At 39.4% G+C, this 12,976-nt stretch overlaps 1 protein-coding gene across 3 annotated transcripts; it reads right to left on the reverse strand.

Annotated features, from left to right (window-relative positions):
* Window positions 1-797: 797 nt before the first annotated feature.
* On the reverse strand, window positions 798-12,521 carry pld3 (phospholipase D family, member 3). Of its 3 annotated transcripts, none has more exons than XM_049577163.1 (12): window positions 12,348-12,521; window positions 10,547-10,647; window positions 9,298-9,348; window positions 8,964-9,121; window positions 8,406-8,586; window positions 8,087-8,204; window positions 7,730-7,857; window positions 6,685-6,882; window positions 5,245-5,384; window positions 2,555-2,720; window positions 2,301-2,400; window positions 798-2,142 (listed from the first exon to the last, which is right to left on the reverse strand). In XM_049577163.1, the coding sequence occupies exons 2-12, from the start codon at window positions 10,571-10,573 to the stop codon at window positions 1,955-1,957; spliced, it is 1,455 nt and encodes a 484-aa protein (XP_049433120.1). In that variant the 5' UTR covers window positions 10,574-10,647; window positions 12,348-12,521; the 3' UTR covers window positions 798-1,954. The 3 variants fall into 3 exon arrangements, with proteins under 3 accessions (XP_049433120.1, XP_049433121.1, XP_049433122.1); XM_049577164.1 differs by lacking the exon at window positions 12,348-12,521 and adding an exon at window positions 11,123-11,170; XM_049577165.1 differs by lacking the exon at window positions 12,348-12,521 and adding an exon at window positions 11,127-11,149.
* Window positions 12,522-12,976: the final 455 nt, after the last annotated feature.

The raw sequence follows: 12,976 nt of genomic DNA on the forward strand, positions 1-12,976 counted from the left end.
ACTTGTAGGTACTGACTCTCATCCTGACCATTTTGATTCTTTGTTGTGAATCGCCCTAGTGTGTACTGGAAGTCAGTATCTAATGAGGCAAACAGAACCACATCGTCTGCAAAGAGCAGAGATGTAATTCTGAGGTCCCCAAACTAGATAATTGGAATGGTTACCATGCACCATCCTTGGGTCAAAGTCAGTTCTTTTTTAAAGGATCTGTCATGATGGGATTTGGAAGTTTAAGTACCATGACCTCAATATTCTTGTTGAATTTAGTAAACTACATTTCTCACATTGTGTTGACTGATTAGAAGCAGCACTTAGACAATCATGCAGGGAGATAAAATGTACTTTTGAAGTGTGCGAATGTGTTGAATTTGTGATTAATCAAAAACAGTTTTTGACTTTAATAAGTCGCTCAATCTGAAACGTAGCATGACTTAAACATAGAGATTTGACAGATGAATGTCTGCTGCCCTCCAGTGCATTGTCACACGTCAGGTGTGCAAATATTGTATTTCTTCCAAGAACCAAATGTTCAGAATTTGTCTATTTTCAAAGGGAGGAGAGCATCTGGTGAATTGAACCATCTTTTTAACATCATACCCCCATGTGAGGATGTCCAAGGCTCTGTTCTAGCAGTTGAACAAGTTATGCAGAAACATTTAGTTAACAAAGAAAAGTGGTATGAAGTCCATTGTGTCATTTGAAAAATTCATATTTCGCATGGCCTCGAACAGGCACTTTGAAAAATAACAGAATACGTGTATCAGGACACACACAAAGAATGTTTAACAGCCTGGAACTGGGTTGATTCAAATACATTTATTGAGAGTAATTTCTTTATAAAGAGGAGGAAGATAAGGATGTGTATACAATAACTGCCCCTGAGCTTTCTTATAAGCATGTTGCTACAAGTAAACACATCTCTTTGGACAGTTGCCATAACAACCACCTCTTCATTAATTGGTAGTTTCAATCACTCCACACAGTGGAAATTAAAATAGTTCACCCTTAACTACTGCTGCTGCTAACTTTCAATCTATTGTATACACTGCTGTCTCAAAATTAATTTATTTTGAAAACAATCCTGAGGACTGAGTAGAATTTAAAAAGCCTACATCTTATTTACAGCACAAACACAGCACACCAGTTGGATGTTAATTATTGCAGCAAATAGAACAATCAATTTAGAAAAGACCTTACTCCCTGAGGTGAGCTGGGATTAAAAAAACTCCCACTGAGACTGTTGTTTAAAAAAGTTAATGCATTGTGATTGATCTTTAAAACTAGAGAGTGATCAATAAATAGATCCTGTAACATGGTGACTATGGGAGCCAGCTGAAAACATAATTGTGCCTCATCCTGAAATAGACATGCCCCCTTCTGCTACATGACGGAAACCATGATTAATTCTAGTTTGATTCTCCAAGTCTGTTGGAGATTTGAAATTCCTGTTCATGGTTTGTCAATGTTGACCATATGTCACAGTACATTCTGGTATGATGCGAGGTAACTCAAATTGGATTTGGCTTATTGTCCACATGTGTAGTTTGAATCTCAGACCAGCCTTGATAGACTCAGCAAAGAGATTCAAAGTACTTCTTGCCTTAAAATAACAGAGGCACTCTTGCACAACCCTTGAAAGTGTTAAGACTGACAGAACTGGGCCATTTACTGGTGTCATGGCACATTACTCCGGTCAAATAGGAGTTTGGCACTAAAGCTGTGATACTCCAGGTTCACTGGAGATCAAGTACCTTTGGACCTTAGCAAACAGGGAAACTCTGCTCTGCTGAGGGGTCGCCTGTGGCTGATTTTTCAGCTCAAGAGTTTCCGTGTTCACTGTGATAGCTGGCTTGTGCAAAATGCCTGAAAGTTTAAATTCTAAAATAACAGTGCAACTATAGCACTGTAATATGTGTCCATACTGAGATGGTATTTCTAATATTGGCTGGTGAAACTAACAAAAGTCTTTGAGGTTTGAGTGCTGGGTAAGAGGAGTGCTGTAGGCAGAGTCCCAGTCCCTCTCAAACACAGCCTTCAGCTGTGATTGGACAGTTTGCTCTGGTGACTGTGATGCAGTCTGGTTGATAACCAATGCTGAGCCGGCTGTGCTTACGAAGTAGTCACCTGACCAGTTGGATGTACCTGAGGTGAGAAAAACACAGATTATATTTTAGCCCATTTTTCACTTTTTCTTGAAGATACTGCTGATTAGACAGGTGACACATCTTAAGGTGTACAATCAGATGTGGTTATTATATATTATATTATTATATAACCATGCAGTGTGTACACAGCCTTACCTATGTAGGCTATCTTGTCAGTCACCATGTATTTGTTGTGGTTGACTCTGGCAAAGGGAATGTCCCTCTGTTTGGGGCTGGCAGGCACCACAAACAGCCTCTGCATAAAGAAAACAAGAGATCATCAGGTTATTGTTTTAACTATGCAATATGCATCATTTTAATATGTACAACCTCCTTTCTCAATGGAACATGACCATGACCAGGTCTTTGTTTTTTTTTTTATTATAAATAGATACAGAAGCTGTACGTACCACCTGAATGTCCAGTTTGCTCTTGGGGTCATAAACTGAGGCCAGAGACTTCAGGAAGGGAAACATAACCGGCTGGGTGCTGGCCCAGCAGCTGATCAGCAGGCGCACTTTGACCCGCTTCTCGTACCCGACTCGCCTCAGCTGGGTGTCGATGTCTGCCCAGTACCTGCAGAGGGCGCCATGCAAAAAGCATTAATACATGAGACGTCAAATTTAAAGGGAAATTTCGGTTTATTTCAACCTGTCTCCTATCGTCCTAAATTTGTTTAAAGTCACTAGTGACATAGAAATAATAGTTAGCATGTTAGCCATTAGCCTAGATACAGCTGTAGCATCAGACCTGTTAAAACGTAAGTGAACGGGCAACCTTCAAGTGCAAAGTTAGTCCACTAAACAAGCTTTTTCTCCACAAAGACTGCCTCATATCGTTAGGATAAATGTCAGAGAACATATAGAAAACGACATGTAAACGTGTTGTCTTACCTTACCGGTGTGGTGCCATGTTTGTTGTTCACCATTTAGCTAAGGCTGCAACCTGTCCCATTCCTTGCAACAGAGGTATTCCTCTTCTGTGGGCATTGGGGCACAGCATTCACAGGTAACGTTACACCACCGAGCTCCAGAGCTAAAGCCTTCCAGCAGCCATTCCTCCTCTGTCGTCCTCTAACGTTACCTGTTGTGCCTCTCTCTCTCTCTCCTCCTCCGTTCTTCAATTTCACGAAGCTCTTCGTCAGTGTATTCTGGCTCAAATAAATAAGGGCGGCCATCGCCTCTCGATGTTGAAAGCCTATATACTAACATTCCACGTTTAGGTGGTCTTCAGAGTTGTTGTCTTACCTTACGCTGTGTTTACCATTTAGCTCTGCTTCCCAAAGCGCAGCTGAAATATCGCGAGAACACGCAACGATCTCATACCGTGCCTGAAATCTCGCGAGAACAAGCAGCAGCAGCTGGAAGGCAGAACCGGACAGTAGCCTGAAAAGTTCATTCATTTATTCTATGAAAAATTTATAGAATAATGGCTGACTTTTTGCCAGACTTCGACTTTGTGGAGGAGGAATTTGATTTTGCAGAGTTTGATGGCCGCCCTTATTTATTTGAGCCAGAATACACTGACGAAGAGCTTCGTGAAATTGAAGAACGGAGGAGGAGAGAGAGAGAGAGGCAAAACAGGTAGAGGACGACAGAGGAGGAATGGCTGCTGCAAGGCTGCGTAGCTCTGGAGATTGGTGGTGTAACGTTACCTGTGAATGCTGTACCCCAATGCCCACAGAAGAGGAATACCTCTGTTGCAAGTAGTGTTGTCACGATACCAAAATCTTTGTTTCGGTAACCATACCAATATGAATTTCGATACTTTTCGGTACTTTTCCTAAGGAAAAGTCCTTTTGGCTACAAACCTTTAGAACAATAAATAGTAGGGGTGTAATGGTACCAAAAAATCATGGTTCAGTAAGTACCTTGGTATGGATGTCACGGTTTGGTTGCTCAAATGTTTCACCAAGTTGGTGTTGTCTCATGTTGTCTCCCTTTGCGAGGCAGACTTTCTCTTGTCTGTTTTCACGTACGCCAGCTGCAAATGTTAATACAGGTGTTGTCATACACAACACTTGTGCAATCTGTGCTCCAATAGGAACAAGAAAGGTGTTTGTGTGCATAAATGAGTAAAATAAATTAACTAAATTAATGAATTGAATCAATTTCAAAGTACCGGTATTTTCCAAATGCAGTATAGTACCGTTTGGAATACTCTAGTACCGCGGTACTATTTTAGTACCGGTATACCGTGCAACACTAGTTGCAAGGAATGGGACCGGTTGCAGCCTTTACCAGCTAAATGGTAAACAAACATGGCAGCACACCGGTAAGGTAAGACGACACATTTACATGTCGTTTTCTATATGTTCTCTGACATTTATCCTAACGATATGAGGCGGTCTTTGTGGAGAAAAAGCTTGTTTAGTGGACTAACTTTGCACTTGAAAGGATGCCCATTCAATTGCATTTTAACAGGTCTGACGCTACAGCTGTATCTAGGCTAATGGCTAACATGCTAACTATTATTTCTATGTCACTAGTGACTTGAAACAAATTTAGGACGATAGGAGACAGGTTGAAATAAACCGAAATTTCCCTTTAAGAGGAAACAGTGGAACGTTTTCTGCTTTAACATATCATTATGAAGTAAATGTTGATTCCACAATGTAACGGCTATGAAAAAGAGAGTTGGAGTTTAGACTGGTTCCATATAAGCTTCACTTTCAATATGTAACTCTGTCTGCCACTGGGTACAATCTTCCAGGAAAATAAAGGCTTGATTTACTGCTCAAAGGAAATGCTTCAAACAATGTGCAACCAAAATTGAAGAGGATAGCGCTTTTAGTAGTTCAGTAGTAGTTAGCGGTATCTACAGCTGCAACTGGCTTAAAAATTCCACATTAGATACAGTTTTGATAAATTGTAATGTAATAACATTATTTTAAATCATGATTTTTTGTTCTAGATTTCTGCATGTGTTTACACTCATTCATACATGAATCATAAAAGCTGAATGGTGGCAGGACGCTAAATGCTAATGTTAGCATCATCCAGATACCACAGATATCTGTACAAGATTTCACAGCAAAATGTAACTCTGACTCTTCTAAAAACTATCCTCACCGTGGTTCTGATTCACAAGACAGCTGTACCTTTTAGGATGTGAGAATTCCATGGTGGGCAGGTAGTTCATGACAGCGATGTAGATGAAGCTCTGGGCATCCTCCATCACACTGAGGATGGATTGAAGGTCTGGAGTCCTGCCGGCTGCACAGAAAGACGGAGGGGAACTCTGAGAGAAAGCGAGGAGAGAGAAGAGATCTCGTAAATTATTTGTTCATTTTAGCAACATTTGAACAGTATAGGAGCCTAACCAAATGATAAACCACGAAGGACCAGTGGTCATTATAAGTACATTTAGGGTAGAAGAACAGCACTGGGCTGTGGGGTATTTTTGGTTTCAAACTTGGGTACAGACAGACTTTTGTTCATAGACATTGTTATTAAAGGAAATGGTCTGTAATACATTTCAGGGGTTACTGTCAACTCACCACTCAAATAAGTGAGTCAAAAGAGTTGAGTTTCAGTTTTAAAGGTCCGGCGTGTAGGATTTTGAGGGATGTATTGGCAGAAATGGAATAAAATATAATAAATGTGTTTTCTTCAGTGTACAATCACCTAAAAATAAGAATTGTGTTTCTGTTATCTTAGAATGAGCTGTTTATATCTACACAGGGAGCAAGTCCTCGCTTATAGAGATTGCCATGTTGCACTGCCATGTTTCTACAGTAGCCCAGAACAGACAAACCAAACACGGGCTCTAGATCGGCCCATTCATGTTTTTGCGTTGGCCACTGTAGTTAGAAGCCCCTCCACTATGAGCAGCATCAGGAAAAACAGATTTCTTTTAAGTGAAACTTCTTTATTCGGTGTATTTACCAGTATAAAGCAACTGGTCTGCTTATTTTGGAGAGGAAGAATCCTATGTGGATAATTCAGCTCCCAGTAAAAACCTCCTAAACATCTGGATCTCAAGTTATCAGAGAAAAAAGGTGAGCACACACAGGGGCTAGGCTTATGGCCCTTTTGAAAATGCCAAACAGTGTCAAAGAAACACTGATTCGTAACTTGAAACTTTATTCAGTATTTTCACTGGGTTAAATCATCAAGTCCATTTGTTCTGGAGGGGGAATGATCTGCAGATAATCTGACTCACAGTAAAAACCTCCTGAACATCTGGATTAGAAAAAAGGGGAGCACACCTAACAGGCACTGGGCAAGTGGCCTGTCTGTGGCGTGCCAAACAGTGTCAAAGAAACAACTTTTTCTTTTGATTTGGAGAGAAGGAGACTTCTGCAGATAATTTGGCTCCCAGTAAAAACCTGCTGAATGAATCAATGAACACTTAAGGACTTACAACTGGGACAAGTTTCAGATGGTTGTAATCTGCAGTCCTCACCACTAGATGCCTCTAAATCTCTCCAATCTTACACACTGTTCCTTTAAGAAGCAGCATTACAAACAGACAAGGTTTTTCCAATTAACATACTGAAAAAACAAAAACAAACAAACTCTCCCTGTATATATCTTACCGACAGGTAGACGTTGGACGGCGTGTTGTTGAGTGGAAGCTGGAGGGGTGTGTCCTTGTTGTAGAGGGTGGAAAAGCTGTTGGGCCAAGGTGATGGGATTGACTGACTCTCCCCCAGGAACCAATAGGCTTCAAAGATCTTACCCAAGTCTGCAGCCAAGCAGCTGCAGTTGTAGACCACTGCACCCAGCTCCTTCACCTACAGTCAAACAGCAGAATATCAATTTACATCAACTGAATCACACATTTTATAGGTTCTAGATTTTAAAACTGTGGCAATAAATGAAAAAACAAAACAAAAACAAAAACAAAAAACAGCAGAAGCAACGTGGAAAAAAACTATTTTGTACATTTTGCTCTTACTAGGATACTGCATGACTCCAACAGAGTTCAATTTCCTTTTCCATCGTTTGAACAGGCGACAACGCTTTAACTTCTTTTGAAGATTGTAATTTAATGCCTCTAATGACTACATCATATCAGTGTGCAAATTATTTTTCTTTGCTCAAACAAGTCAGAATGTAAGAGGCGACAGATGTCTAAAACTACAGAATTAGTGTATTACATCAGGACAATATTTTCCATACATTTCTACACTAATCTTGGTATAAATGGTAATTACTGAGATCTTAAATTCTACAGGAAAGAAATGTCTCTATGTTGGTCTCAGACAAACACAAACGAATACTAAATATCTGATTAGCAAAGCTAAAATTAAGATGTGGCTTGAAACCATCACAGTTTTAAAGCAAATCTAAACTATTCTTTCACCATGGCATGTGACCAAGGGTTGAGCCAACACAAGAACTTCCTCTTAAAAGTGGAAGAAACAAATTCCTTCATCCAATTTCACAGATATCGCCCGGGGTCCTTCATCAGACTGGAATACTCACTTCCTCCCATGATTACAGTGCAAAACACTGATACTGTCCACAAAGTAATGAAAATATTCTGGTAAATCATTTCTACTTGACACATACACGATAAGGAAATACTGACTGATATTTGTAAGTGAATGTTATGTGTGTGTGTGTGTCTGTGTGTACCTGTGTGAGGGACCTCCAGTCCATGTTGGCACTACCAATGTAAATGTGTTTGTTGTCCACAACCCAGAACTTTGTGTGGAGGACGCCTGAGGTGAGCTCTCTCATGTTAACTGTCCTGATATTAGCTCCTGAATCACACACACACACACACACACACACACACACACACACACACACACACACAAAGTACTAATTATTACCTGAAAGCTACAAAAAAAACAACAACAACAACAACAAAAAATGAACAAAAAAACAGAAGAAAGGAAGGAGTCATGCCCCTTTTCCCCCCATGTTTTCTGTCTGAGAGTTCACACATAGGTTTGACACTCGGGGGTACAAAGTAGAAGACAGTGTAACCTGAGTCATTAAGCCGTCTGAGGTCTTCTCGTGGTTGACTCTCCTGTGGTGTGTTCACTGCGATACGAACAGACACCTTCCCCGAAAGTTCAGCTAGTGTGTTCAGAATGGTCTCACCCTGTGCACACAGCAAGAAAATTATTTAAGTTGTAAATATTCAAAGTATTCAAACACAAAGAAAACCATTTTCTTGTTTTATCTAGTTCAAATTTTAAGAAGCCTGTCAACGTCTCCATGTGTACTTAATCCATTCCATTATTGTTTTTTTGATCAGTAAAAGTCATCTTGTGCCATTTGGCCATTCACAGCTCCAGCTGACCTGATAGGCTGTCGGCTCATGAGTGCCAGTGTCTTTGTTAGTGAGCGTCCAATAGAAGGAGGCGATGTCGACACTGCTGCGAGCCTCGCCCATCAGATTGAGCCAGGCCTGGAAGATGGAGGGGTGAATGGTGCTGGAATTAAACTCCAGTCCTTCTGGGATGCTCTCCACCAGAACGATTCTGACAGCAGGAAAGAGAGGAAATGGCTTGATGATAATTATTAATATCTGTACTCATGGTTTTGTCTATAGATTAGAGCTTGACATATATATATCGATCAGGTGGATGTTAGGTTATTGCAAATATATGACATATAAATAAATAAAATGTCCCACTCAGTACACACCTTCCTCACAATTTAAAAAACAAACCAACAAACAAAACGCTAAAAACACACCATCACATCATCAGTTTTTGCACGTTTTGAGTTTGCTCTCCAATTATCAATATCGAATAGTGCTTACATTGTACTACAGTTATTAAAACAGATGATATGATAGACAGTTTTGAAAGCTGAATAAATGATTGTATCCCAGTGTGTGCAGGTGTTTGCTTACTTGCAGGGGTCTGAGCAGGACTCGGCCTGGGGCAGATGGAGGCTGCTGCTTGGGGCAGGATGGGAGGAGGAAACTCTTTGTGTCAGGAGGTTATAGAGGGCCATGATGGCCAGCAGCACAGTGGCGACAGTGGCCAGAGCTATCACACATCTGGAATACTGAAGGGGAGGGCAACGAGCAGTGACTGTTGATCAACATTTAGTAAATCATATTCATCTTATCTTTTTTTTTTTTTATCTTATCTTACCTTTTCAGTCTATTTATTGGTGTTTTTAGTAAAGTGCTAAGTATATACACTTGACTTGATTTGAATCTGTGTGTTTCTGTAACGTACCACCTGGGCTTTCCTGTGGGATTCTTGTCTCCTCCTCTCCACGTCCACCAGCTACAGAAGAATACATTAACACAATGAGCGTTACAATGTTTTGAGGATTTTAATTACAACCTTAACAAATTTGCAGAATATTGACTGCTATTTGCAACATGGGATCAATTTCTTCTTGGGAACACCATGCCTGAGACCAATGCATGAGAGGAAGCACTGTAGGACTCGCAGTAATTTGTCATTGGGATTACTGGTGCTTTTTCACACTTCAAGGTCTAGTGTGTAGGTTTTAGGGGGATATACAGTATGTGACAGTATGCTTTCTTAAGTGTATAACAATTAATTCAGTGTTTTTACCAGTTTTAATCACCTGGTCCATTTGTTTTGGAGAAGAAGAGACCTCTGTGGATAATTCTGCTCCCAGTAAACACCTCTAGAACAACTGGAGGAATTCTAACACGGAGGAAGCTGGTTGTGATCTGCAATCCTCACTGCTAGATGCCACTAAATCCCCTTAAATCTTATACATTGCTTCTTTAATTCAAATCTCAACTACTACTATATAAACTACTATTAAAGTGGATAACCATTTTTCATCTGTGTTTTTGTGATTTAGTTGAACTGAACCTTTAATGGAGGAGGAGGAAGTTCTGGTCCATGACTCCTCATAAGGGTTAAACAGTCTTATTTCCATTTTAGATCGTTTTTGGTGAGTACAACCATCTACTGTCATAAATCTGTGAAACTGATTTTATAATTGGTTACTATTACTAACTCTGCTAATGCCAATGGGATTTTTGTCCCCAAAATAAGAGTATAAAATGAATATTTGAAATGGAAATGTAATTTAGATCTGACAGGGTGACATGGGATGAACCTTAAGCTCACGTCAGACAATAAGAACAAACTCTACTGTTCTTATCCGAGTAACATTTATTTAATTTAAAAGAAAGAGATTCATTTAACTTTTAGAGCAGAGACTGGCAAATGTTACAAGAGTCAAAAATAATTTATTTAATTTTTTTGTTGTTGACAGAAACAGTTGTTCAAAGTAATCAATTTGATTTCTAAAATGTGAACAAGTTAATCATCACATTAGAGAAACTTTGCCAAGGAAATGTTTGGTATTTTTTACTTGAGAACTAATTTTGACAAATAATCAAAAGTGGAAATTATTCAAAATCTGTGTCAGCACAGATAATTATTCTGTTCATCAGCTCATTGATTTACTTAACAAAAGCATCTGAAAGCATCTTACCTGATTGTAAGTGATGTCCGTCTTCATTTTCAAAGACAAAATGACCTCTGATTTGATAGATATCAGTAGTGTCAACTCAGGTCAGATGATGCTCCGCAGATCTGAAACCAAACAGAGGAACAAAATATTGAATGTTACATCATGTCTTCATGTTTCTGAAACATTTGATGAAAAACCCGACACTGAAGCTGCATGAGGAAACTTTTACATGTTGGCAGCTTGAAATGGCAGCAGAAGGTAAAAACTTTGAATTTACTGAACAGAAATCTTGTGGTATGACATCAGAAAACTTCACTTAACAACACAATGTTTACTAACCAGTGTACGGTGTTTGGGAAATACAGAAAGTAAACCTAGGTAAAGGGGGAATTAACAGAGTTTCTGTTTGAGTAGTGGATACTCAAAGTTAAATCCTACACATTCTTTTTAAGTACCTACATAGCGATGAATCACAGTAATCTCAAACATCATTGTCTCTCCTCTACACACACCTCTGCCTAACCTTTACAGACGTGACAAAGAGAAGGTTCTAGATGTTATCAACACCACAGACAGAGAATAACCTGCACAGCTCACCTACATGCACAAAGACACACACGGCTCCAGCTGCTGACATGCTAGGGCTGCTGAGCTCACAATGACCAAAAACACCCCACATAAAAAAAGTTTAGTCTGAGGTCCCGTGATTTATGAGGTCTGACTGCTTAAAGGAGAGAGGAAGTATGGAAGCCTGAATGCTGACAGCAGCAGTATGACTCCATCAAGCTTCAGTATCTCCGAACTGGTGTCTCCTAACATGTGACTCATTATAGCTGCTGCTATGGCAACATACAATATACTGGACTGAAAAAATTGTGGTTTGGGATCACGCAGAAGAGTTAGGAAGAAACAAGCTCATCGGAATGTAAAAAATGTGTTTTGAAGCAACTGGCTTTCCTCAAAACTGATTTCAAAGAAGATTAAACACTTCCTTCTCGAGCCACATTAAAAAAACAGTACGCTTTAGTTTGATGCTTGTGTGTTTGCTATTTTTAGAGCTTATGGACAAATCCGACACTTAGTAAGAAGGGAGAAATAAGAAAGAAAAACAGTAAAGATTTTAGCTGTTGGGTTATACCAAAACTGAGTCTATAATATGGAATAGATACATTTTGAAGTCTATCATATTTTCTGTCTACAATTGAGGATACAGGCCTAGCAATGCTGTTGGATCGAGATTCTGATATAGAAGGTATTTTCCAGGTCCTAGCCCCAGAAGCTTTACCACAGATTTGCTAGTCACTTGCACTTCACTTGTCAAACAATGTAAAGGTACAGCATTTTATTTTTCTTGCACTGAGCTTTATATAGCAGATGATCTTTAAAATCTCTACATTATAGTACTCAAAGGAAACGTAAAAACTGAAGTGTCTTTGGCAAAGTGTGCCAGATTTTAAAGTCTGACTGGTGCATGAAATTACTCCTGGTAGCAGAGGACAAAGAAGGCTAAATTACTAAATTCTTAAATCCTCCAAACTAACAAGTTAAAAGTAAAATTCCTGTTTTGAGAGCTTCAGGGCAGATAAACAGGGATAGCTAGCTAGCAGAAGGCTAAAAAAAACTTAGTGTACTAAATGTGGGTCACTCTGAAGCGCAACAAGACTCAAAGGTCTTCAAATTATTAAGGACAATACATGAAAACCCACTTAACTAACACCGTCACCAGGTTTTGATTTAACTTTAGTTACGCGGACGAAGAGTCGCTGACTGTGCAGAACAACAAAAACAAGTCACTTTCAGCTTTGAGGAACTGTCAACCCACCTGCTATTATTCATCCAGGGGAATTAAAATCCCGCATACAACAGCGTCGACATCTGTTCTTTACAAACAATCACATTTAAGGTTGTTGTTTCATTGTTAAACAAACGAAGAACAAAGGAAAAGCTCATTTAACACCCAGTCAAAGTGTCGGTTTGGAAACAGACGAGATAGCGAGAGGGGAGACGGTCATGTGATCAGAGCCGGACAGCCAATTAAAGAGGAGATATCATGTGACGTAGCACAGGCAATTTACAGTAGTGCAGTTTTCAATTTTGACCACAAGAGAGCGCTGTTCATCCATGGGAGAGATATAAAGCAGGGGCCACAGATATACATAATTATAACAGGGACACATTTTAATTAATGATGTCCATGATGACAGGCACCACAAAAATAGCAAAGCAATTAAAAAACAGCTGCGTGTTTGATAAATTTCACATGAACTGATTATACATTATTCTGGGATTCTATTTTCTTGTTCTTGTTCTTGTCCTTCTTCTTCTCATCATCGTTATTATTATCATTTTTTAATTTTATTTATTTTTTATTCTTTAATTTTTTCTCTGTATATATTTACCCCTTGGTATGGCCAGTTTTGTGTACATAATGTTAATGTACCTTAATTCCTT

The sequence above is a fragment of the Epinephelus fuscoguttatus genome, linkage group LG5 (assembly GCF_011397635.1).
Source record: "Epinephelus fuscoguttatus linkage group LG5, E.fuscoguttatus.final_Chr_v1".
Classification (NCBI taxonomy): Eukaryota; Metazoa; Chordata; class Actinopteri; order Perciformes; family Serranidae; genus Epinephelus; species Epinephelus fuscoguttatus.